This window comes from Drosophila nasuta, chromosome 3 (genome assembly GCF_023558535.2).
Source record: "Drosophila nasuta strain 15112-1781.00 chromosome 3, ASM2355853v1, whole genome shotgun sequence".
Lineage (NCBI taxonomy): Eukaryota > Metazoa > Arthropoda > Insecta > Diptera > Drosophilidae > Drosophila > Drosophila nasuta.
The window spans coordinates 26,954,734-26,974,846 of NC_083457.1; the positions used below are offsets into that span (position 1 = coordinate 26,954,734).

Below are 20,113 nucleotides of genomic sequence, written 5' to 3' on the forward strand. Positions count from 1 at the left end.
TAGCCATGAAATTAGAAATGCTTGGACAACACAAAGCTCAGAAAGACACCGAATGAGAGAGACAGAGAGAGAGAGAGAGAGAGAGAAAGAGCGAAACAGTCGGACGAGTGTCAAAAAAACAACTGGGATTTGTTTTTGTCGCTGTGTTTGTGTTTGTATTTGTTTGTTTGTATTTTTGCTTTTTGTTTTTGTGTGTGCTTTTCATCAGTGATAAATCAACAGGCCGAGCAGCCGGAAAATGCAAACTGCGCAAATTCCCTTGCCCCTCTCTCTTTCTCTTTCTCTCTGTGGACGGGTTGCCCATTTGCTAATGAAGTCCAAAAAGGCTAAAAACGAAAAAAAAGAGGAAGAAGTTAAAGGCGTTCGAAGTGCGTTCATAAATGTGGCGAGCCAATTTATTAGGCACAAAACTGGCAGACAGCTCAGCTCAGCTCCGCTCTGCTCTGCCTGACGTTGCATTTGAGTGAGGACTCAAACTCATGCGACAGCACGCGTCCGCGTCCGCGTCGTGCTAGAGATGATCGCGTGACACGAGCCACACGCAAGCAGCTTTTGCTCAGTGTCAGAGCGCAACAATAGCCAAGTTTCGACACCAGCACGTGCTCAATTTTTAATTTAAATGGCGAGTCGTCGTCGTCGCGAGCTCCGCCCCTTATTCCGCCTCCCTCTCCCTCCTATGCAAATCCCAACTCCATTGAAAATCTGCGCCCTAATAAGCTTAGCTGCATGCAGACTGAAAAGAAAAGAAACAAAAAAAAAATGTAGCAGAGAGCGAGAAATTGAAAAGAATATCAAACTGTCACTGTCAAGGCGACGTGCCCCATTGGGCGCTGGGCAACTACACTTGGCACTTGGCGGCAGCTCTCCGGCGTTGTCTATGTGCCTTCGCTGTGGCGCTTTCGCTGACGAAGACGACGACGACGACTACGTCGAGTGGCACTTGGTCGCTTACGAGAGCTTTAGCTTTGACTGTGTCGTCTCGTAGCTAGCGGCCAGTGTGGAAGTCGCAACATGAGCACTTTTTATTATCAACATCTTACCCCAACGACCTCTCTTCCTCAACATCATCCTCCATGTCATTATCATTATTGCCTGTAGCTGAAGATGTATGTACATACATCTATAGTATGTATGTATAGCACACACAGCGTCCATCGTCCAACGTTGAATTGCTAATAATTTTTGTCACAAACGTTTGATAGTTCACTCACTCGGAAATGAAGGCGCCGTCAGCGACCACATCCACATCCAGTATCTTCCACTCTGTTGCTGTCTCTATCTCAGTGTGTGCTCAAGGGCAGACGCCCCATGGAGTGCGCCACTTGATTGAATACTTGCAAGAGCAAGCCGGCATCGTCGTTGTGTCCCTTGCCCAATTAAACATTTTTTCACTCCCTCGCGGAGAACGGCAAACGAAGTCTTACAAAATGCACTTAAAAGGCAATTAGTTAAAGGCTAAATGTATCGTATAATTCAATTTCAACTAAACTGTTCCATTAGCTATATCAACTAAGTTGACAGAGCTACACTGCTGCAACTCAAAAAGAGAATTAAATTAAGCTGCAAGAAATTAATGAGTATAATTCGTTTTTCATAAAGATTCCTAGAACTGTGTTAAAGAACTAGGAATTAAGGAGAGGCAGAGAGAATTTAAAAAATGTAATATTCTTAATACAGAGATTTCTTTGAATAATGTAGAAAACTTACTAGAACTTTACAAGGCGTTCAGGTTTAGGGGTCGTCAGAAATAAGTATGTAAGATTTTGTATATTACAAATATTTTAAATTGCTTCTGAAAGATTCCTTAAAATGAAATGTGAAAAATGTTTTTTCGTATAGGAACTGTTTTCATGCTTGTTTAGGGTAGGTCGCCTTTAAAGTTTGATTGTTGCACATTCATTTAAAGTCCTTGTAGCATTTGGGGAAAAAGCAACCCCATATCCGCATTATAAATGTGTTCTTACTCGTACCTCTTCCATCTGACCCTCAAGACCTTTTCGGTTTTTTAACTGCTGTTCCGATGATTCATACGCCCACTCAAACCATCCGAATTATGAATGCGAAAACTACCACCACTATATATGCATCTAAAGTCTCTTATATATAAACATATATAGTCTATCGACTATATACTCCTCTATACTCGCATAGGACTTGTGTGTTTGCACAGTCCTAAATATAAAAAACCCCTTAGCAAAAAAGTGCAATGCAATTAATTTTGCGCTTATGTGATGGAAATTTCGCGAAATTCAAGTGGGGGGATGGACAACCGTGCACGGTTTGAAGTGACGTTTAATGTGTGCAGAGAACTTTTGAAGCAGTCAGAGGACAGTCAGCAATAGATCACCCCTAGGAGCAGCGAGTGCCAGGACAACGACGTCAACCCTGTGGCACATCTGCAAAATGTTTGCTTTTTTGTTTACCAAACACACAAAAGCATTCGGTCAGGGGCTGTGTCTCTTCCTGTCTCTCATTCCATCCTTCTGTCCATCTCTTGGTTGCTTCTACAATTCCGTTTTGATGTTTCGCCCGTCGCGGTTCATTAAATTAAAAACAGCCAATTCGTTGCCAAAGTAATACATCAAAAAGCGTATCGCTTGTGGAATGGAATGGTAATGTGGAACAAGGCTCAGCTGATGCTGATCCGGTTGCCAGCCTGTCAACGGGTGCAGAGAGTGGGAGAGGGAGACTCGTGAATTTGCCGGGCAGCTGCTTGCTGCTCGCTCTCTCTTTCGTTTGCTGCCTGCGGCGAATTCGTAAGCTGTTGCTCTCCGCTTACAGCGAGGGTTGTTTTCTCGTTCGCCCGTTTTCAGTGTTCCGCCGGCTGTGCTGCCCCAAACAGTTTCTATCGGTCGCGTTGTCGCCGTCTGTGCTACGCGTGTGTGTGTGTGTTATTTTTTCCCATTTTTCTTCCACATTATTTTTTGTGCTATGGAAATTATAACTTTACCTCTAATTTAAGTTACGCTTTTGGGGGTTTTTTAGTGCCGCCGTACGCCAAAACATTATGACGCTTGGGGACAGACCTCGAGGCTAGCCAGTCAGGCAGCTCCGGGCTGCGGCACGCCGGGTTGTTTGTTTGTCTCCTCATCGCCCCGCCTCAGTCTACGGTTCGTCGTGGTCGCCTTTGTGTCGCGTTGTTTGTATCGGCTTGGCTTGGCTCACACACACACATATATAGTACACGCATACTTGTGCAACAAATGTACATAGAAATCTTTTTGCTACCGGTTGCTGTTGTGGCCTTTTGACCGCTTGTTATTTTTACGGTTCGGTTTTGTGGTTTACAAGCCAACGAGAACTTTGCACAAATTACACACCAACACACAGAAACCAGCAAGATAAACAACAATAAAAAACAGTCATTGATATTGAAATGGTAAGATTTCGATATAAATTGGATAAGTTTTCATGCCCCCAAACGCGATTTACGACAATATCCCCGACGGCAAAGTACTCGTACTTTGTGACTACGACAGTTAAAAGGCTGCCCATGGCTATTCACATCTTGTTACCCTATCTGCAGGCTATTGGTATCGCATTGAAGGTGTATCTCGTTCCATAGAAGAGCATAAATAGTTCCTTTAGCAGAAAACTTTGACCCCAAAGCTGCCATAGAATGTTTCCTAAAAAGGCGTTTAATCTACGAGCTACAGCTCCCCAAAGTCAGTTATTCTTTATCTTCATGCTGACTTAGAGCGATAAATATAATTACGGAATGGAAAATAACATCGGGTGGCTTTGACCTCAAGCTGTCTAGCTCACCTTAAAGTCAGTTATTCTCTCTCTTGTAAGTCGTAAAAATAATTGCTTGATGTTCTCATCCAGAAATAACTCGCTTATGTAGTATACTATTTTATAACTTATTTATAAGTGAGTCCAAAATGACAGTTAACAGGGCAACTGCTCAAAGGTTCTCCCCATTTATTGCCAACTATGAATATTTTGTATTTGCCACCCGCTGCTCAATCCGCATGTTAATTAATAATAAGCATGTTCATATTTTCAATGGAATCTCCCCATATACTCTACATCTACTTCTACTTCAGCCAGGTCAGATCGTCAATCAGCCAAGAAGGCGTTGAGCACTCGTTCCCCCGTTTAATAAACTTCCCCCAAAAAATGTGCAGGTTTCGACTGCGACGGGGTTGGCTTCTTATCCGGGGGATTACAGTTGGTTTGCGGGTGCAAATTGTGCTGCGATCTGCGCGTGCAACCCGCCACCCTTCGATGTTGTTTTTTATGCGCTCCCCTGTGATGGTGTTGTGCAACATGTTGCCGGGATTTGTTTTGTTAATTTCTTGCTGCACCCTTAAATCATATTTGGCAAGTGGCCTGGCAACCCTGGCACACAACAACTGGACAACCGACAACCAACAACTGCCAACGACAGGGGCGTCGTATGTCATGTGCTAATTGAAACTTATGGAAATTTGTGGGGTCCAGTTTTGGGTTTCTTTAAGCCAGAGTCCAACATTCTCTGCAGCTCTTGGCCTGTATTAATTAAGGCCAAAAAGCACTCGTTCGATTTTATAACATAATCAATGAGACCAGCTCCTCCAGTCTAGGCTCGTTTTATGGCCAAAAATTCACAATGAATATTTATGCGGCTCACTGTGTTGCATGTGAATGAGAATGCGGCCCAAGACGGCATTCAGTAGCCAAACAGTCAACAGCTGTCGACAGCCGCACCAGTTGCCCAAAATAGCATTTGCCAAGAGGAAAGAGGAGAGAGAAAAGAGAAATGGGGAACTGGGGGACTGTTGAGTTGGCTTTAATTTTATTAACACGTTCATCATTCTATGGCACAGTTGGTGGGGCACAAGTGGCGCCTCCCCCCAGCCTACCCAACGAGATGTGGACGGCAATCAGTCTGCCAGCAGCAAGAGACTCGGTTAGTCATTTGCCGCCTGATTTCTGATGACGATGACAACGGCTGTTGCCATACTTTTTGGCGGCGGCATTTTAATATTGTAGCATGTAGCTGCCGGCGGGCGAATTAATAAAAATTATTGCATATATTTGTTATGCTGAATGAGTGCTATGGGTAGAGGAGGAGGGTAAAGCAGACGGCACTTTTCAGTCATCCCCAAACTCCCAAAAAAAACACACACACAACAGCAACAGCAGCAACAACGAAAACAACTTGCGCCTCCACTTGAGTTCTTCTCAGTCCACAGTCTGTTGCAGGCATTTTGATAGCGCGTGCCACAAGCTTTTATTATCGTTTTATCTGCCTACAACACATTCGGGGAAAGCTGAGCGAGAAGCACACGAGATGAGATTTGAGAGTGCTGTGTATGAACTAGAGAAGCAGTTTTGTTTACGAAATTCATTAGAGACCAACTTGAGACTTGGGTTTATGCAATGTCTGCAGTTGAAAGCGTTTTACAAATATTTCAATATTGGCACTCAAAGCACTTGGCCTCTTAATAATAGAAAAAGCAGAGGGAAGCAATAAGGTTTGCATTTTTATTTAATTCTATGAATTATATTAAAGACAATAGAAGTAATTTACAGGCAACTCAATTGTCTGCTCATCTGTCTAGCTGTTTATCTGCTTATTACTTGATTTAGTCGTGATTGCCAGCATTATGTAAGACAAACAGTTTGTAATCTCACTTCGCATCGCACTTCAATCAGCTGCCCAGTTTCATTTACACTTGATGCTGTTGTCATTCATTATATTTGCACTAAACTAAACGATTTATTACAAGCGTACAAAGATGCTGTGGATGTATCTGCAGCTAGCTGTATAGTATCTGTATCTTTAAGTGTGTCTCAGTCTCGTTGTCTGAGTTGTCGTCACGTCACACAGATGAAATCGCCGTGATGTAACTTTTTATCGATTACATTTCACGCCAAAAACAGCAGTCAGGATTCAACTGCGGGGAGGGAGGAGTGGGGAATGGGGAGTTGATGCTGCTATTCCGTGTCGGTTGTTGACTCTGGTGATTTATTGTGTTGCATGCAACAGACAGCGCCGTCTCTGTCAGCTGCCGTTGCTCTGGCTGTTGCTGCCACCAGAGTTCCGCATTCTCTCGCTCAACTTTAATTCCACATTCGAGCTTCGTCTGTGTATATCTAGACTGTGTCTCATTGGTCTGCACACCTCGACCTCGCCGCTCTAATCAATTTCATTTAAGTCTCCACCACCCGCTCTCACTTTAGTCACTATTCCATCAGCTGTCCGTTGATGGTTGATGGTTGCTAGTTGCTGGTTGCTGGTTGTAAGTGCAAATGATTGCCGCACTCTGGTAGCGAGAGTCGCTGGCAATTAAATTGTCGTTCTTAATTCATTGTAAAAAAAAATGTATTAATTTATTGTGTTTAATTTCTTTCGCATTTCATTTAATCTGTTTTTATTATGTTCCATTTTTCCCCCTCACTCTTGCTTTGGACGCTTTTTCAATGCACTTTTTTCAGAGCCAATGCGGGTCACCGACTTTCGAGAAGGAGCTACGCGAACAAATTGAGAAGTAAGTGACAACAAATCAAATGTATTTTTTAAAAACTACACAAGAGTGTGTGAGTGTGTAATGTGTGTAATGTGAGCATGTAATACACCATTTATTTTCATTTATTGACAACACAAAACGTGGCTAATTTGTTACACAATTCTTATTTACAAATAGTTACAGATTATCAGGGTATTATATTAAAGGAAATCATTCTTGATATTATATTGTATTGTATTAGTTATCTTATCTCAAAGACTTAGATTAGCTACATCTACAGCTAGATTAGCATTAAAGTTAAACAATTAATTCGACTAAAGAAATAAATTTAGCTGCAGCTGGCATAAATTTAATAAAAGTAGAAAAGACAATGCCAAAATGAAGCAACTGCATAAAGATACGCAGTATCTGAGAGATACACAATCTCCATGCATAAGTATATTTTACTTATGCTTATTTATGATTACAAAACACAAGTATTTATAGCCACACACACACACACATACACACATACACAACAAAAGCAGAATTATGCAAATGATATGGTGGCAAGCTTTAAATATTTACGAGCTCTGGAATCGCCTTATGTTTTATGCATTCCATTAGAAAAACTGAACTGCAATGTAAAGAAAATTGTGCTCGGCATTAAATTTGGCACAGCATGAAAATGAATTGTTTTCTTGTTGAGCTGTATTCTTCTTTCCATTCTATATTTTGTTGTTCCGTGGTTGTATCCCACATAATTATGCAATTGTAAAACAGTTTTTCGCGCTGCTTTTGGGCACAAAATACGTACGTAAATATTTCATAGAAACTCGTGACTGAGAACGCCTTTAACTTCCTCAGTCAACGCCAGGCCATTACGCATCACAGCGAGAGAGAGCGAAAGAGAGAGAGAGAGAGAGTGGTCTGAAGAAACGGCAAGTTAACGGCACTGAATGCAATTTTCCAAATTACTGAGCAGCGCCAAAAGAATTGCCTACAACCAGAGCGAATGGTCTGGAAAGCAGCAGCAGCAACTGAAATCAAAGCCAACAGCAGGAAGCATTTATTTCGCAGTCAGGGCCAGGCATTATCCATTAGAAACATGCTCCGCGGAAAGCCATCAATCAGTGCCGCACCAAACTGAACTGAAACTGACCGCAGCCCAGCGAAAAATGCGAGTTCACCTCTCTCTCTCTCGCTATATGCCAAAATGTAATTACGGGGCAATTCAAATTCGCGCATAGTTTTTTGTTGGCCCGAAAACTTTGTTAGCCACACGCACTTTTCACTACACCACACACACACTCACTCACACACACACACAACAAAATAATTGCATCGTTTTTGCAACTTGTTTTCATTTCAACATTTATTTTATTATTATTTTCTGTGTGTGTTTCTTCTCTCCATGTGCTGCTCGTCCTCGTCCGCTTTCAGCATGAATCGCATTATGAAATCCAAAGAACGCAAACAACTGCAGACATGTCGGGATCACAAGGCACTCCAGGTATGTATATATCTCTCTCTCTCTTTCACTCACTCTCTGTCTCTACATGCAGCGGATGTTGCTGCTCCTTTTTTAATGTCGGTGATGGTGGTGGATGCGGTGGCTTTGGCGGTGGCGCTGTGATGCTGTTCAATTTGCTATTCCTCTTGCTAATGTGCTGTGCTTGGGGGGGTCACGCTGACAGCAAGACAGCGAGGGCAGCATCACAAGTTGCCATCAAGTGAAGCATTTAAATTGGAGTATATAGAAAAATATTGAGAAAACCCTTCAAAGATTCTTGTACGAAACTAAATTGCACCTGCCTTTATTGCAATAAAAGTTATATGAATAACTGAAAACTCGGAATGAAATTGAGGAGTTTTTAAGCTGAAGCGATTTTTGTGGCTCCCCTTATTAATTTCTTTCCTATTTCAAATACTTGTGTAAAGAGTATACTTAATATAATTTATTTTATATATACATTTCTTTCAAATCTATCTTATCGATTATGAACACCTTTCTTGTAGAAATATTAGGGGAGAATATTCGTTAAACACTTCTAAACAGTTTTGCCTAAGGCTGCTTCATATGTGATATAGAATTACTTATATTTACTACTACTTCAATTAGTTCTTTATATAAGGAAAAGATGAATATGAACAGTATAAAATTGACAAAGTAACTTGGAAATTATTAAACGAGTTATTATATCTGCGACTTCAACTCATCTTTTCCTATTTTATGAGATTTTCGTAGTCCTATTCAATGACTCCTTCTACCAAGACATACAGGAGCTTTATATAGCGAAAATAGGGAACTATTTTATAGAAATCGCCTAAGAATTGATAAAGTGATTCGCAAGATATTCGTCGAGTTATTATTATTACTACTTCTATTTAGCTTTTATTTTAGTAGTGATCATTTATGACAACTAACAAGTGCAACAGGAGCTTTACATAACAAAAGGATGAAACTATTTTATAGAATTCGCCTTAGAACTGATAAAGTAATTCGCGAGATATTTGAGTTATTATTCAACTTAACTTCTTCCAAATCAACGGTTATTTCCACATTCTATATGCCAGAAACTCGTTAAACCGCCCTCGCAGTGCACAGCATGTGAAAAAACAATTTGCACTGTTGCGCCGCGTTGCGGCAAAGAGTTTTCAGTTGGAGTTTTCCGCGCGCTTAGTCTGCGACTTGGAAATGAAAAGTTGGAAGTTGGAGTCGCAGTTGCTGTCGATGACGACAGTAGCAGCCAAAGATGGAGATGGAGATGGCGATGGAAATGGAAATGGAGCTGGAGGTGGAGCTGGAGTCGAAAGCGAAGACGAAGACGTAGAGAAGTCTCAGCGAAGTCATAAATAAACGCATAAATTCATTTTTAAGAACAATGTTTCCCCTCGCTCGCATATTCGGCGCATACAAATTGTCGCTTATCTGGGCCGTTGTTGTTCTCGAGACGCGACTTTAAATTGTTCTTTGCTTCTTTCTTGTTGTAGTTTCTTTGCTGCTTTTTTGTTGTGTTAATGCTGCTCTTTTTTTTTTTTTGTTTTGTTTTGGGTAAGTCCTGAAATTGATTGAGCGTTCGCATTAGACGCGCTTCGCTGAGCAGCGAGAGTGTTTTGGGAAGGGGAAAGGGGGCATCTTTTCATTACCCACCGCAGAAGGAATACGTGTTTTAAGCAACAACAAAGATTTCCCAATTGAATGGCGTGTATGTGTTGAAGCCAAAGCTAACTGAATTTTCGTAAAGCGGGTCTAATGAAACCAATCCCAAGGTTTAACATGTCTCGATAGTTGCATTGACCTTCGGGCCAAGTTAACAAGTTGGCTGTAAGCTGTGTGTTTGCTCGATCAATTCATGGGTTTTTCAACTACTAGATGGATTGCTGAACATTTGGCAGGGGGTTGGCTGCATGTAACAACTGTTCACTTAACACTTTGCTTCAATTGCAAGTGCCACAAATTGTGTGTGTGATAAATGACTCTGGGTGGGGGCGCGACCCTCGTCAATGCAGCTGTACACCTCAAGGTTTTCCCCCAAACAAAAGTGTCTAATAACCCCTTCCCTTCTCTCTTTTACAGACTCGCTTTGCGCGCCAGGAGAGTTTGCTGCACTCGATGCAGCAAGAGAATCGAGCACTGCTGACGCGCATCCGACAATACGAACACTGTCTGGATGATGTGATGCGCAAGGTGGTGGACGCCATTGTGGCCGAGGATAATCTGCGCGAGGAAGTCAGCATGCTGAAGAGTCGAGTGCGTGATCTGGAGGCCCAGAATGCGGCGCTATCGGCGAGTCCGGTTAAGGGGAGGGACGAGGGCTACTGCACAATGAGCAGCGGACAGCCGCAGCCATCGAATGGTCATCTGGAGGATTTGCCCGAGGAGCCGGAACAGTGGCTGCTGCCAGCGGAGCCGTGCTCGACTGAAATGGAAGACTGGAGCATGTCGCAGGAGGAGCTGGCTGTGATAACCTTCGACGATGAGCGCGATCATCAGCAGCATCAACAGCAGCAACAGTTGCAACTGCAGCTGCAGCGAAGGAAGCGAGAGCACGACTGGCTCTGGCCCTCGAGTGACTTTATCAATTCGACAACCGTTGAGACTGACTCGCTGACCGATGGCATCGCGCAGCTGCTGCAGCAGAAGGTAAAGAAAACTCTCCCTAAAATCAATTTGCTCCCATTTACTATTTCCAATGCGTTGCACAGATTGTCTACTCAGAGGATGAGGAGGTGGCCTGCACTGATTTTACCAACGACTTTTACAAGCTGGTCAACATACGCTCCAATTCGTCGCGCAGTTTGTTCTCCTACCTCGAGGGCGAGACCGATGATGAGGACGAGGATGACGAGCAGGACTCGAGCATGTCGGAGAGCCAGGCCAAGGCTCGTGACAGTCCCACGCCCAGTGAGGCGGGACGGGCGCAACTGACGAGCTGCTCCTCCAGCGAAACCGATGAGCATTCAGTCACACATCCGCCACCATCACTGCAACAGCCGCAGCCGGAGCATGAAGAGGAGGAGGAGGAGGAGCACGACTATGCAGTGATTGAGGAGTGCCGACGACGTGTGAGTGACATTGAGATCGAGGATGTGCCGCTAATCAATGCTGTGGTCACCGCACCGCTGCTCAACGAACAGCAGTGCATAGCACAGATCATCAAGACCGAACTGCGTCGTCCGCCCCACGTGCTGGTCAAGTCCAAGTCGGTGCTGGAGGATCAGGAGCCCAGCTGCATACTGCGCCACAATCAGCGACGCGAACTCGAGTCCAGCGTGGTCCGCAGCGATAGCATCAGTTGTTCGCTGATGGCCAAAATGGCCAAGGAGCCACCGCCAGCTCCCGCCGTGGTCACCAAGCTGAAGGAGCGTCTGTTGCAGAGGCATGCGCCGCCAGCGAATTCGTGGCGCCGCAGCAACGGTTGGAAGCGTGTGACGTCGCCCGTGCAAGCGGCAGCGCTTGTTTCACCAAAGAAGGTAAGAAGGGAGATAACAAATTTGTTTGTTGCACAATTCACACAAAATTCCATTTTGCAGGAAACAAAGACAACGGCAACGGAGCTGTCAAAGAGCTGCCACAAAGCGCCGCCAACAAGAATTCCAACATGCATTCACACATCCTCCTCATCATCGACATCGACGTCAACATCATCAACGTCATCGTCGCCATCGTCACCGTCGCCGCAGACACCGCAAAAAACTGACAACGCAGCAGCCGCAACGTAAATCCAAAATTCCACCGCCGGTTCCTGTGCGTCGTTCCTACGCCAGTTAAAGAGACGCCCCCATGCGATGAACCCTTCTTCCCCCCAAAACATAACAAAAAAACAAAAACAATCTCAAAAAGAATAAAACGACAAAAGATACGAGAAACCCTATAAGTATAAGTTAAGCGTAAACGGAGTGGAGTTACTATTCCCAAATCGAGAGTACGCGCATAGTTCTGGGGAATACACTCCACAACATACACATATATATATATTTAAAGATTTAAAAAGACTAAATTGTGATATATTCAAACTAAAACTGAGGAGACAGAGGCAGAAGTAGAGTGAAGAAGGCAAAAGTAAATTGCGTATCTTCGAAATACGAATCATATTTATATTGAATATTGTAAGTTTTTTTGAGAATGTTTTCCCCGATTTAGCGTTTTGTAATTGCCAATTGTTCCAAGTATTCAACAAAAGAAAACAAAAAGCAAACGCACTCGACGCGCTCTATATGATTTTGTAGAACGACGTACGAAGTGTTCCCAAAGACATGTGTTCGAAAATTGCATTTCCAACTGAATAGATTTCTCTTAAAAAAATATATATGTAATCTGTATACAATATAATGATAATTAATTTTGGAATAGCCAAAGCTTTGTTCAGTATCTGAGCAGAGTGCAACTAAAACTTTTTCAAACTATTAGAAGATGTAAAAGTAATATTATAAAACTGTAGTCTTCCGCACAACAGCATAAAAAATAAAGAGCATGTATGTATTCATCAGATGTAGGTTATCTCTGATTATCAGCAACGATATGTTAGATAACACCAAACAGTTTTGTAGAGTGCATTACTCAACACCTAAAGTCACACACCAAACACACAGTCAAAGCGCAGTTGGATACGAAAGTGTAGCGAAAATGGGTGAAAATATTTAGACATCTTTACAATAACAATAATAACAATAACGAATCAAGTCAAATACTAATAAAGGTACATACATGCATATAGAAGGTTTCGAAGCGAACATAAAACAAATGACAACAATAATAATTTGTAAATAAAGTCAATGGACGAGCGTATCGCGTATATAAGGGTGAGAACCTCTTCTTCAAACTCTAGTTAGTCCCTCTTAAAGTAGCCACGATGTGAGACTAAAAATCAGCCTAAAGCAAAGTGAACAAGTTAGTTATTTGTTCCTTCGTGTTTGCATCACATCCTAAATACAAGTTACATACATAAAAACATATATTATAGTATATATACAGATATATACACCCATAGCAAACGCACTACGCTCGACAAAAATGAGAAATTATAAATTTAAGCTCGTATAAACATTATAAATGTATTTTCTTAGCGTAGCAAGTACAAATAAACAAAACAAAATAAAAAAAGAGTTACGAAAAATAAATTATTAAACCAAAACAAAGTGGCCTCTTAAATTATTACTCTAACAAACAAAAAAATACATGAAGCGGTATAAAATCAATTTACATACAGTTAAAACTTAAGCGTTGCAATAAAAATAATAATTACTAGACAATTTCAAATATAAAAAAAAAAAACAATTAACTTACAACTAGTTGGCAAAGCATTTAGCCAAAATCAACTCGAGATGTTTTTGTAGCTCAATTGAGCTTAAACGCAACTGAGGTTGGCTGAGCCAGCAGCTCTTATATAGTTCGCTATATGCACTTTCCAGATATGTGACTGAAATCGTTGACAGATTATCGAAATAATTTGCCAATCTGGGTTGCTTGCTGCGCTGTTTAAGTGTTCGCTTGCTCACACGACCATGTGAGCTATCAAAGTTGAGATTGCGACGAGCTTTTTTGTACAACTCCGTTGATAGTACTACATCCAACTGTGGATTATTTCGGTTCATGTATCTACACATGCGATCGACGGCGTTATTATTCTTTATACCTTGGCCACGCTCCTCACAATCGCAGCTGATTAAGGGCACAATTTCGGTGTGATCGGAACCGAGCTGTAGTTCCTCGAGCAGTGCGGAGTTATCTGGTCGTAGATCGTATTTCACAACTTGATAGGCAATGGTATCATTGCAGTTGAGTTGATAGAAGGGCAGGTGACGTGCCTGCAGTTGCCACATGGTGATCCCCAAGGAATAAATATCAGAGGCACATGTTAAAGGCGCCGATCGCAATGCTTCTGGAGACATGTATCGCAGCGTGCCCTTTGTATTCATTTGACTGCTGCACAGCTCATCCAGCTTGACGGAGGAGCCAAAATCACATAGTTTGCATATATAGCTGCGATAATACACTGATTGTTTTCCCATCGAATTTGGCTTGCCACCCAATGCAATCAATATATTCGGAGGCTTTACATCCAGATGCAATACACCCTGACCATGGCAGTAACTTAGGGCAGCCAGCACATCAAGCGTAATACTAGAAAAACAGTGATTATTAATTATGGAATTAAGTGAAATTAATTTACTTACACCACTCTGTGTACCAAAGGCAAAACAAGCGTGTCGGTCACTCTTTGTAGACACAATCCATTGGGCCTCTCCATGATGAGCAAGCCAAACTCTGCATTCGATTCGACTCTCATCAGACGAACTATATTCTTATGATTCCAGTTGAGAACGTGGGACTCGTTGTGCAAAGTGGATATGGCGCTGTTTTTGATTACTTTCAGTGCCACAGAGTGATCTAGAGCAAACAAAATAATTTGAATTTAATTTAATAAATATTCATTAAAGTTCACCTCGATAAACTGCCTTGAACACGGTGCCGTAAGCGCCGCGACCCAAAACGTGGCACCTGTGGGACATGGACTCCGTTGGACCGTCTCGGAGCAGCTCATTGCGCTTGGGTGTGGTCAACACTATGGCATTCTCCTTATTAATAACTGTAATATACGACCTAGATTATTCCAATTTAGTTTTTTTCTTTAAAGGTAATATTTTCAAAATTTCTGCTTACATTTTTACACTTGTGCCATTTAACGGTGCTTGCCCTTTGTTTACATTTGAACGGCGAGTCTGGCAACGCGTTGAGCAAAGCTGCCACCTTGTTAAAATAAAAGTCCAAGCTATTCTTTAAAACGGACTTTTTAATGTACCTTTCTTTTTTATGTTTTAGTAATACAGTGTACTCTCTTAATCCCACATAAGTTGCTCAATCTTATAATTGTAAATATTAAGAATATCGGAAAAATTTCTAATTTACTTCTTGACTTGATTTCATATATTTACACTTAATCTCAATTCACACTCTTTTTACTTAAAGCAATAATTTGTTCAATAACAGACGACAGGGCAGCTTTTGGCCTCACTAATGCTATTGCAGCATGTTGGAAGGAAGTAGGAAAATGCTAAATATAATATTTATATAGTGATAACATTTTATCGAGGCATCATTTTAGGCTTAATACTATCGAAATAAATAAGCTATTCTTCCACGCGGTCACTGAGTGCGCTGCTCATGTAATTTTTCGGTTTCTAACCGCAGAGTCTACAAATAAAGAAAAGAAATACCATAAGTATACAATCAATGAATAGGGGGATCAATATTTAAACTTACAGCAAAGGCTTCTTGTATTTTGTCTGTGATGAGTTTTCGCGCCACAGGTTCGGGCACTTGTTTATTTTTCAGATCTTGAACGAAATCGTTCAGATCCAACGGTTGACCCACATTGATGGTGACATTCTTGCGGAATTTAAACACATACGGTTCCACATTGGGCAGCACAGAGTCCATGCCCTCGTGCCACATGGGAAGCACAATTGGCATTCTGGGCGATTCGTAAATAATCCGACCGACGCCCCACTTCAGACGCATTTCCTCCTTTTCCATGTTAACCTTGCCCTCGGGGAACACATGCACCCAATCTCCTAACGCGCACTTCTCAATGCACAGATTAATGGCATCTTGATATACGCCAATTCCACGCACAACAGGTATGCATTTTCCTATTGTAAATTGAATATACATTAATTTTAAGTAAAATTTAGAAGGATAAAAGAAACTTACCATACATAAAGAAGGTGGCATGCAGCTTTGTCGTGAAACAAATATCATGAGCTGCCATCGACCATCGTATGCGCATAGTATTGCACACCAAGCTTATTGGCAAAGTGCCCCATATTCCGGGATCATCGAAGCAGGAGTAATGATTGGATACGGTTACGAGCGGCACGCCCTTGGGACGTTTGCCCACCGCAGCGATAAGTCGGTCCTTATTGTAGACTTTCGTATGATTCAACACGACTGCAATAATAATGGGAAACTCATTAATATATTTTTCAAATTGCAATTACCTAAAAATGTATAGAATACTTTGGGGCGCCCCACAATATTAAAAGCCAATTACATTTTCAATATTCAATTAATAAGCAATGGGGTTAAGTTCCTTAATATGCAAAGTTCCTTACTAAGAAGTTTAAACTTTGATGTCAGGGCTCTTTTTTCTTTTGTCACGGATGTTTCACTTAAAACAACAAAAAATTGTCAAAACTAATTTTCAATTTCACACTTGCCTAAGTTGCTATTTTAAGGTCAGAATACTCTGTTCTTTTTAACATTTCAATTTAAAAATATATAAAGCGAATAGTTTGTGTTGACTTGTATTATAATCTTCCACATCTTCTAAAGATCTTCAACAAGATTTCTCTACATTACATTGCATTAAAAACATGTGACCCAGCGATTCACAATGTTAATCTAATTTAATGAAAAGTATATGTGGATTTGCATATATTATATGCAACTTTATGGCGTACTTATTAGATTCTATATATAAGATAGGCATAGTGCAAATACACAAGCGAATGCAGGAAGAGATGTCGTTTATCAGCCAGATTTGCTTATAGCCAAGAATCATGACCATGGACAATTTACATGGGCGAGAAATGCGAAATGGGAAATCCGAAGTGCGAAAAGTATAAAACGCAACCAAAAATAAAATCCGACAAAAAGTACTACGCCAAAAATAAACGAAAACAGATGCTCTTGCGTGTTGTTTCTCGATTTCAATCGGAACAAAATGCAAACATAAATAATAATTTATGTTTTGACAACGGGGAATATAACTTACCGAGGATAACCTTGCTGAGGAGGCCTACGAGAGTGACTACAATTTGACTGACGACATACCACAGCTTGGAGGGATTTCGCAGTCGGGGAAATATCCAACTGATGTCGTAGGGAATATCCACACTTGATGCCATGCTCGAGGATGAAGGTTGTCGTCCCTGCGTCTGAGAGTCCTGCTTTTTCACAGGATTATCCGTTGGCGGCCGAATGCTATGCGAAGATGGATGCTGCGAAAGATTATCCTGCTGCTGCTGGCGCTGCTCTCCCTTTTGCTGCTGCGGCTGCTGATGCTGCAGTCCGGATGAGGATTTACCATCTGGCAAGGGGTGAGCCTCTGGGGCCTGGACGTAATGCTGCGAGTCAATGGAAGTGGAGTTTAACATCACAAACAAAACAAGCTAAATTCAAGTCAGTCATGACCAACTTACGGAGGGTCAACGACTACTTTGTTTTGCTAATTATTCTAATTGCCCTTATTTCACATACAAAAGTAATCACACTCACAACACACATTATTCAAAAGGACTTTTGAACCTCAGCATGAGATATACGGAAAGGCTTATTCCAAGAGATAAGCAGAGAAATGTTTCCTCAGCATGAAACTGCATGTTATTCTTCACTTTTTGTTGTTTGTTTTTATGTGGAAAGCAAACAAAAGCACAAAGAACGCGTAGAATGAAAATGAAAAATACGCAGTGCAAAAAGCGCGACAATTTCTGCGTTTCTAGTGATTTTTTTTAGGCACTCAAAGTTCAATCAAAAAGATTCTTTCAAATATTTAATTGACTCGCCTTCAATTAATTTAAAATAAAAATATACGTTTTTTCAATTAGATTTCGTAGTTCTCTTTTGATTGCCGTTCTTTGTTGTTGTTGTCGTCGTCGTCGTCGTCTATTACAATATTAGCGGAAGAGATTGCAGACACGACCGCGCGTTGGGAACTTGAAAGTGTAACTGATTTTAGACTTGAGAATTTTGTCAAGTGCAAATGCAGTGTTAGGTTTAGTCTAGGTGCGTAGAAGGGCGCGCACATGCTGATCACAAAGAGAATTCGACCGAAAGAGAGCTTGAGCAACAGTCAAGTGCTCGCAATGCTATCAGTCAGTAAACATTTTATCAGTTCAAATAAAGTGTTGCAGTGAAAGCACGTTTTCACAGATATTTTCGCTTTGTTTAACCTTGCATACTATTTGCATTGAGATAGAGATGGAGATAAGCAACCGAAACAGCAACAGAGATGAATGCTGCACCTAACAGGCAATGTGCATTTTGAATAGCCCGCCAAAATAAAATGCTGACACAAATGCAGCCCTGGTCGCACTGTGGTGAATTACAGATTGGTGAGAAAGAACCTATGTCGTTGGGGCCTTAACGCGTGGCTTCTTTTGCCCCCATATATATTAAATGCATAAAATATATGAATTTTATTAACCTCATCTACTATATAGAATCAAAAATCGATGGCAATGGCAGAGGCCTTGACCACATTGCTTTAAATATACAATCTTACCCGTGACCCCAAGGAGTAAATTCGCTGTCCATAAATAGTCCGCTGCAGGTGCCCCAGATCCCAATGCCACAAGCACCGCGTGGCCAGATGATTCAGGTGATCAGGACGTATCCGCCTGGCGCTTGTAGTAAATATTGCCATCAACATGATGAACACTCAATTTGCTTGATATGTTTATATATATAATATAATGGTAGTTAGCAAATTTTGACTATTGCACCCGCACTTTACATAAGCGTAATTTATCTTTAACGCGCTACACTTGTACAATTTGGACTTGCGCTTCAGCCGTCGCCGACGACGATTGTCTTGTAAGGTTGAGCGTGCGGTTGGCAAATGTTCGCGCATTCCGGCCCGTAAAATATGAATTTGTGCCTTCGGCGCACTTTGGCCGAAGCGCGCATGTCTAAATTTTTATGATTAATGCAAATCGAGCAATAAAAATACGCTAGGCCAAATGGAAATCTGAAATAATTTATAAATTTTCAATGTAAACAAGCCGAAACAGCTGATCAGTTTAGCCATTCACAGGGCCACAGTTACATAAGCCACTGATGTCAGCTGATTACAGTAAAAATATCGATACCAATATATATCGACAACGCTTCAGGTTAAGTTATTGCTGTTATTATTTTAACGTGGTTAAACACAAATTATTTTTTTCGCTGTCGTTTCTGAATAAACAATGTCTCGTAGTGCACGTCCCCTGACATCAGCCCGCGTGCTGCACAAGATCAAGGAGCTAACGGCACCGGCAAGCGACACAACATACGTAACAAACCGCAATCCCCGCAATTTGGAGAGGTTACGCATTGCATACAAGCCCAGCGGTTATCATCTGGAAAAGCCTGGTCGTTCCTATTGGCATACCCTCGAGATCAATACCAGCGGTCGCTATGTGAGTGCGGATGTGAAACACTTCGAAAACGGTACCATCTTGAGTGCTAGCACCTCAGAGTGGGCGATTAAACAGCAATTGTTCAAGACCAACGACACTGCGGCATTTGTGAATCTGGGACACGTTCTAGCTCAAAGATGCCTTCACGCCGGCATCACCGAGATGACTTGTAACGTCGAGGCTGTGGCCGGCAGTAAATTGGAGAAGCTGCTACAAGCTGTGCAGGCCAGTGGCATCAGTTTCCAGGAACCCGCCAGACTGCCAAACACCCAGCCCTGGGATGCTTATCGACATGAGAAGCCCTGGGAGGTGTCGGAGCAATCAGTAACTTCTGTTACGCAAAATAAACAAAAATAAAAACAGCCTTATTTGGATTTCGTTACGTTTACAATAAACGTCGCATTTTTATGTTAATTACAATGAAACATCATAACTGTTTTATTTATAACTAGCGTTCTTTAGCATGTCTATTCATATTTGCTCTTGATGTCCTTCCATTGTTTCTGAAAACAAAAAGCGAGATAATATTAATGGGCCTTCTAAAGTCTTACATAAGCAGCAAATTGTACTTACGCCTTTGTTGATGGAATCGAAGATCGCGTTGGAGCTGACATCGATGGCGCGCTCAAAGAAGAAGGCCGAAGCGATGATGGCCACTGCGTAGGTGGATGTGCGCTTGAACAAAGTGTTGTAGATGACCTTCATTTTGCAAAAATTTTATTTTTTCCAAAACTCGAACACGAAACAGCTGAAACAAACAACTTTACTTGTCAGAATGTGACCAGAAGAAATATTTTTAAGATACACGCTTTAACGCCGATAAATATGTTCTGAACTGATTGCGGTCTCACTATTATGTCTACGTTTCGATATATTTTGGGTATCGATTTGTATGTCGTTATATTATTACAAATTTAGATATTTAAAAAAAAAAGTACATTTTAATATTAAAAATGATGTATATGTAGTCGGATCTGTTTCATAGGCTC

General features: G+C 41.5%; 5 protein-coding genes across 6 annotated transcripts in view; 2 read left to right on the forward strand and 3 right to left on the reverse strand.

Moving 5' to 3' along the window:
- LOC132793762 (uncharacterized protein DDB_G0284459) overlaps positions 1-12,284 on the forward strand; it is a 50,978-nt gene extending 38,694 nt beyond the window's left edge. Inside the window, 6 exon segments of the mRNA XM_060803832.1 lie at positions 6,427-6,479; positions 7,881-7,950; positions 10,018-10,584; positions 10,647-11,414; positions 11,475-11,641; positions 11,643-12,284. Coding sequence (XP_060659815.1) covers positions 6,427-6,479; positions 7,881-7,950; positions 10,018-10,584; positions 10,647-11,414; positions 11,475-11,641; positions 11,643-11,712 — 1,695 coding nt within the window. The 3' untranslated portion in view covers positions 11,713-12,284.
- Positions 12,285-13,229: 945 nt separating this feature from the next.
- Positions 13,230-14,782, reverse strand: LOC132793763 (serine/threonine-protein kinase mos). Its single transcript, XM_060803834.1, has 4 exons — positions 14,605-14,782; positions 14,387-14,544; positions 14,118-14,331; positions 13,230-14,064 (listed from the first exon to the last, which is right to left on the reverse strand). Coding segments are annotated over exons 1-4 (1,209 nt in total). The 5' UTR covers positions 14,607-14,782.
- Positions 14,783-14,884: 102 nt separating this feature from the next.
- LOC132793764 (tafazzin) lies at positions 14,885-18,743 on the reverse strand. 2 transcript variants are annotated; one of them, XM_060803835.1, is made up of 5 exons: positions 18,227-18,743; positions 16,718-17,069; positions 15,655-15,891; positions 15,205-15,593; positions 14,885-15,135 (listed from the first exon to the last, which is right to left on the reverse strand). In XM_060803835.1, the coding sequence occupies exons 1-5, from the start codon at positions 18,371-18,373 to the stop codon at positions 15,088-15,090; spliced, it is 1,173 nt and encodes a 390-aa protein (XP_060659818.1). In that variant the 5' UTR covers positions 18,374-18,743; the 3' UTR covers positions 14,885-15,087. The 2 variants fall into 2 exon arrangements, with proteins under 2 accessions (XP_060659818.1, XP_060659819.1); XM_060803836.1 differs by lacking the exon at positions 18,227-18,743 and adding an exon at positions 17,221-17,244.
- Positions 18,744-18,810: 67 nt separating this feature from the next.
- On the forward strand, positions 18,811-19,549 carry LOC132793765 (large ribosomal subunit protein uL18m). The gene has a single exon (XM_060803837.1). It carries the CDS (start codon positions 18,912-18,914, stop codon positions 19,479-19,481), a length of 570 nt encoding a protein of 189 aa, XP_060659820.1. The 5' UTR covers positions 18,811-18,911; the 3' UTR covers positions 19,482-19,549.
- On the reverse strand, positions 19,499-19,936 carry LOC132793769 (cytochrome b-c1 complex subunit 9). Its single transcript, XM_060803845.1, has 2 exons — positions 19,698-19,936; positions 19,499-19,627 (listed from the first exon to the last, which is right to left on the reverse strand). The coding sequence occupies exons 1-2, from the start codon at positions 19,827-19,829 to the stop codon at positions 19,592-19,594; spliced, it is 168 nt and encodes a 55-aa protein (XP_060659828.1). The 5' UTR covers positions 19,830-19,936; the 3' UTR covers positions 19,499-19,591.
- Between the last annotated feature and the right edge of the window lie 177 nt (positions 19,937-20,113).

What these genes read in the sequence shown, in the direction of transcription:
- LOC132793764 (XM_060803835.1), bottom strand. Translation starts at nt 18,373, where the DNA reads ATGTTGATGGCAATATTTACTACAAGCGCCAGGCGGATACGTCCTGAT. An exon ending in TTTACTCCTTGGGGTCACGG is followed by an intron (nt 17,070 to 18,226) that starts GTAAGATTGTAT and finishes ATTGACTCGCAG; the next exon opens with CATTACGTCCAGGCCCCAGA. An exon ending in TGCCACCTTCTTTATGTATG is followed by an intron (nt 15,594 to 15,654) that starts GTAAGTTTCTTT and finishes AATTTACAATAG; the next exon opens with GAAAATGCATACCTGTTGTG.
- LOC132793769 (XM_060803845.1), bottom strand. Translation starts at nt 19,829, where the DNA reads ATGAAGGTCATCTACAACACTTTGTTCAAGCGCACATCCACCTACGCA. An exon ending in TCGATTCCATCAACAAAGGC is followed by an intron (nt 19,628 to 19,697) that starts GTAAGTACAATT and finishes TTTTGTTTTCAG; the next exon opens with AAACAATGGAAGGACATCAA.
- LOC132793765 (XM_060803837.1), top strand. Translation starts at nt 18,912, where the DNA reads ATGTCTCGTAGTGCACGTCCCCTGACATCAGCCCGCGTGCTGCACAAG.
- LOC132793763 (XM_060803834.1), bottom strand. An exon ending in GTTCAAGGCAGTTTATCGAG is followed by an intron (nt 14,332 to 14,386) that starts GTGAACTTTAAT and finishes TGTTTGCTCTAG; the next exon opens with ATCACTCTGTGGCACTGAAA. An exon ending in CCTTTGGTACACAGAGTGGT is followed by an intron (nt 14,065 to 14,117) that starts GTAAGTAAATTA and finishes CTGTTTTTCTAG; the next exon opens with TATTACGCTTGATGTGCTGG.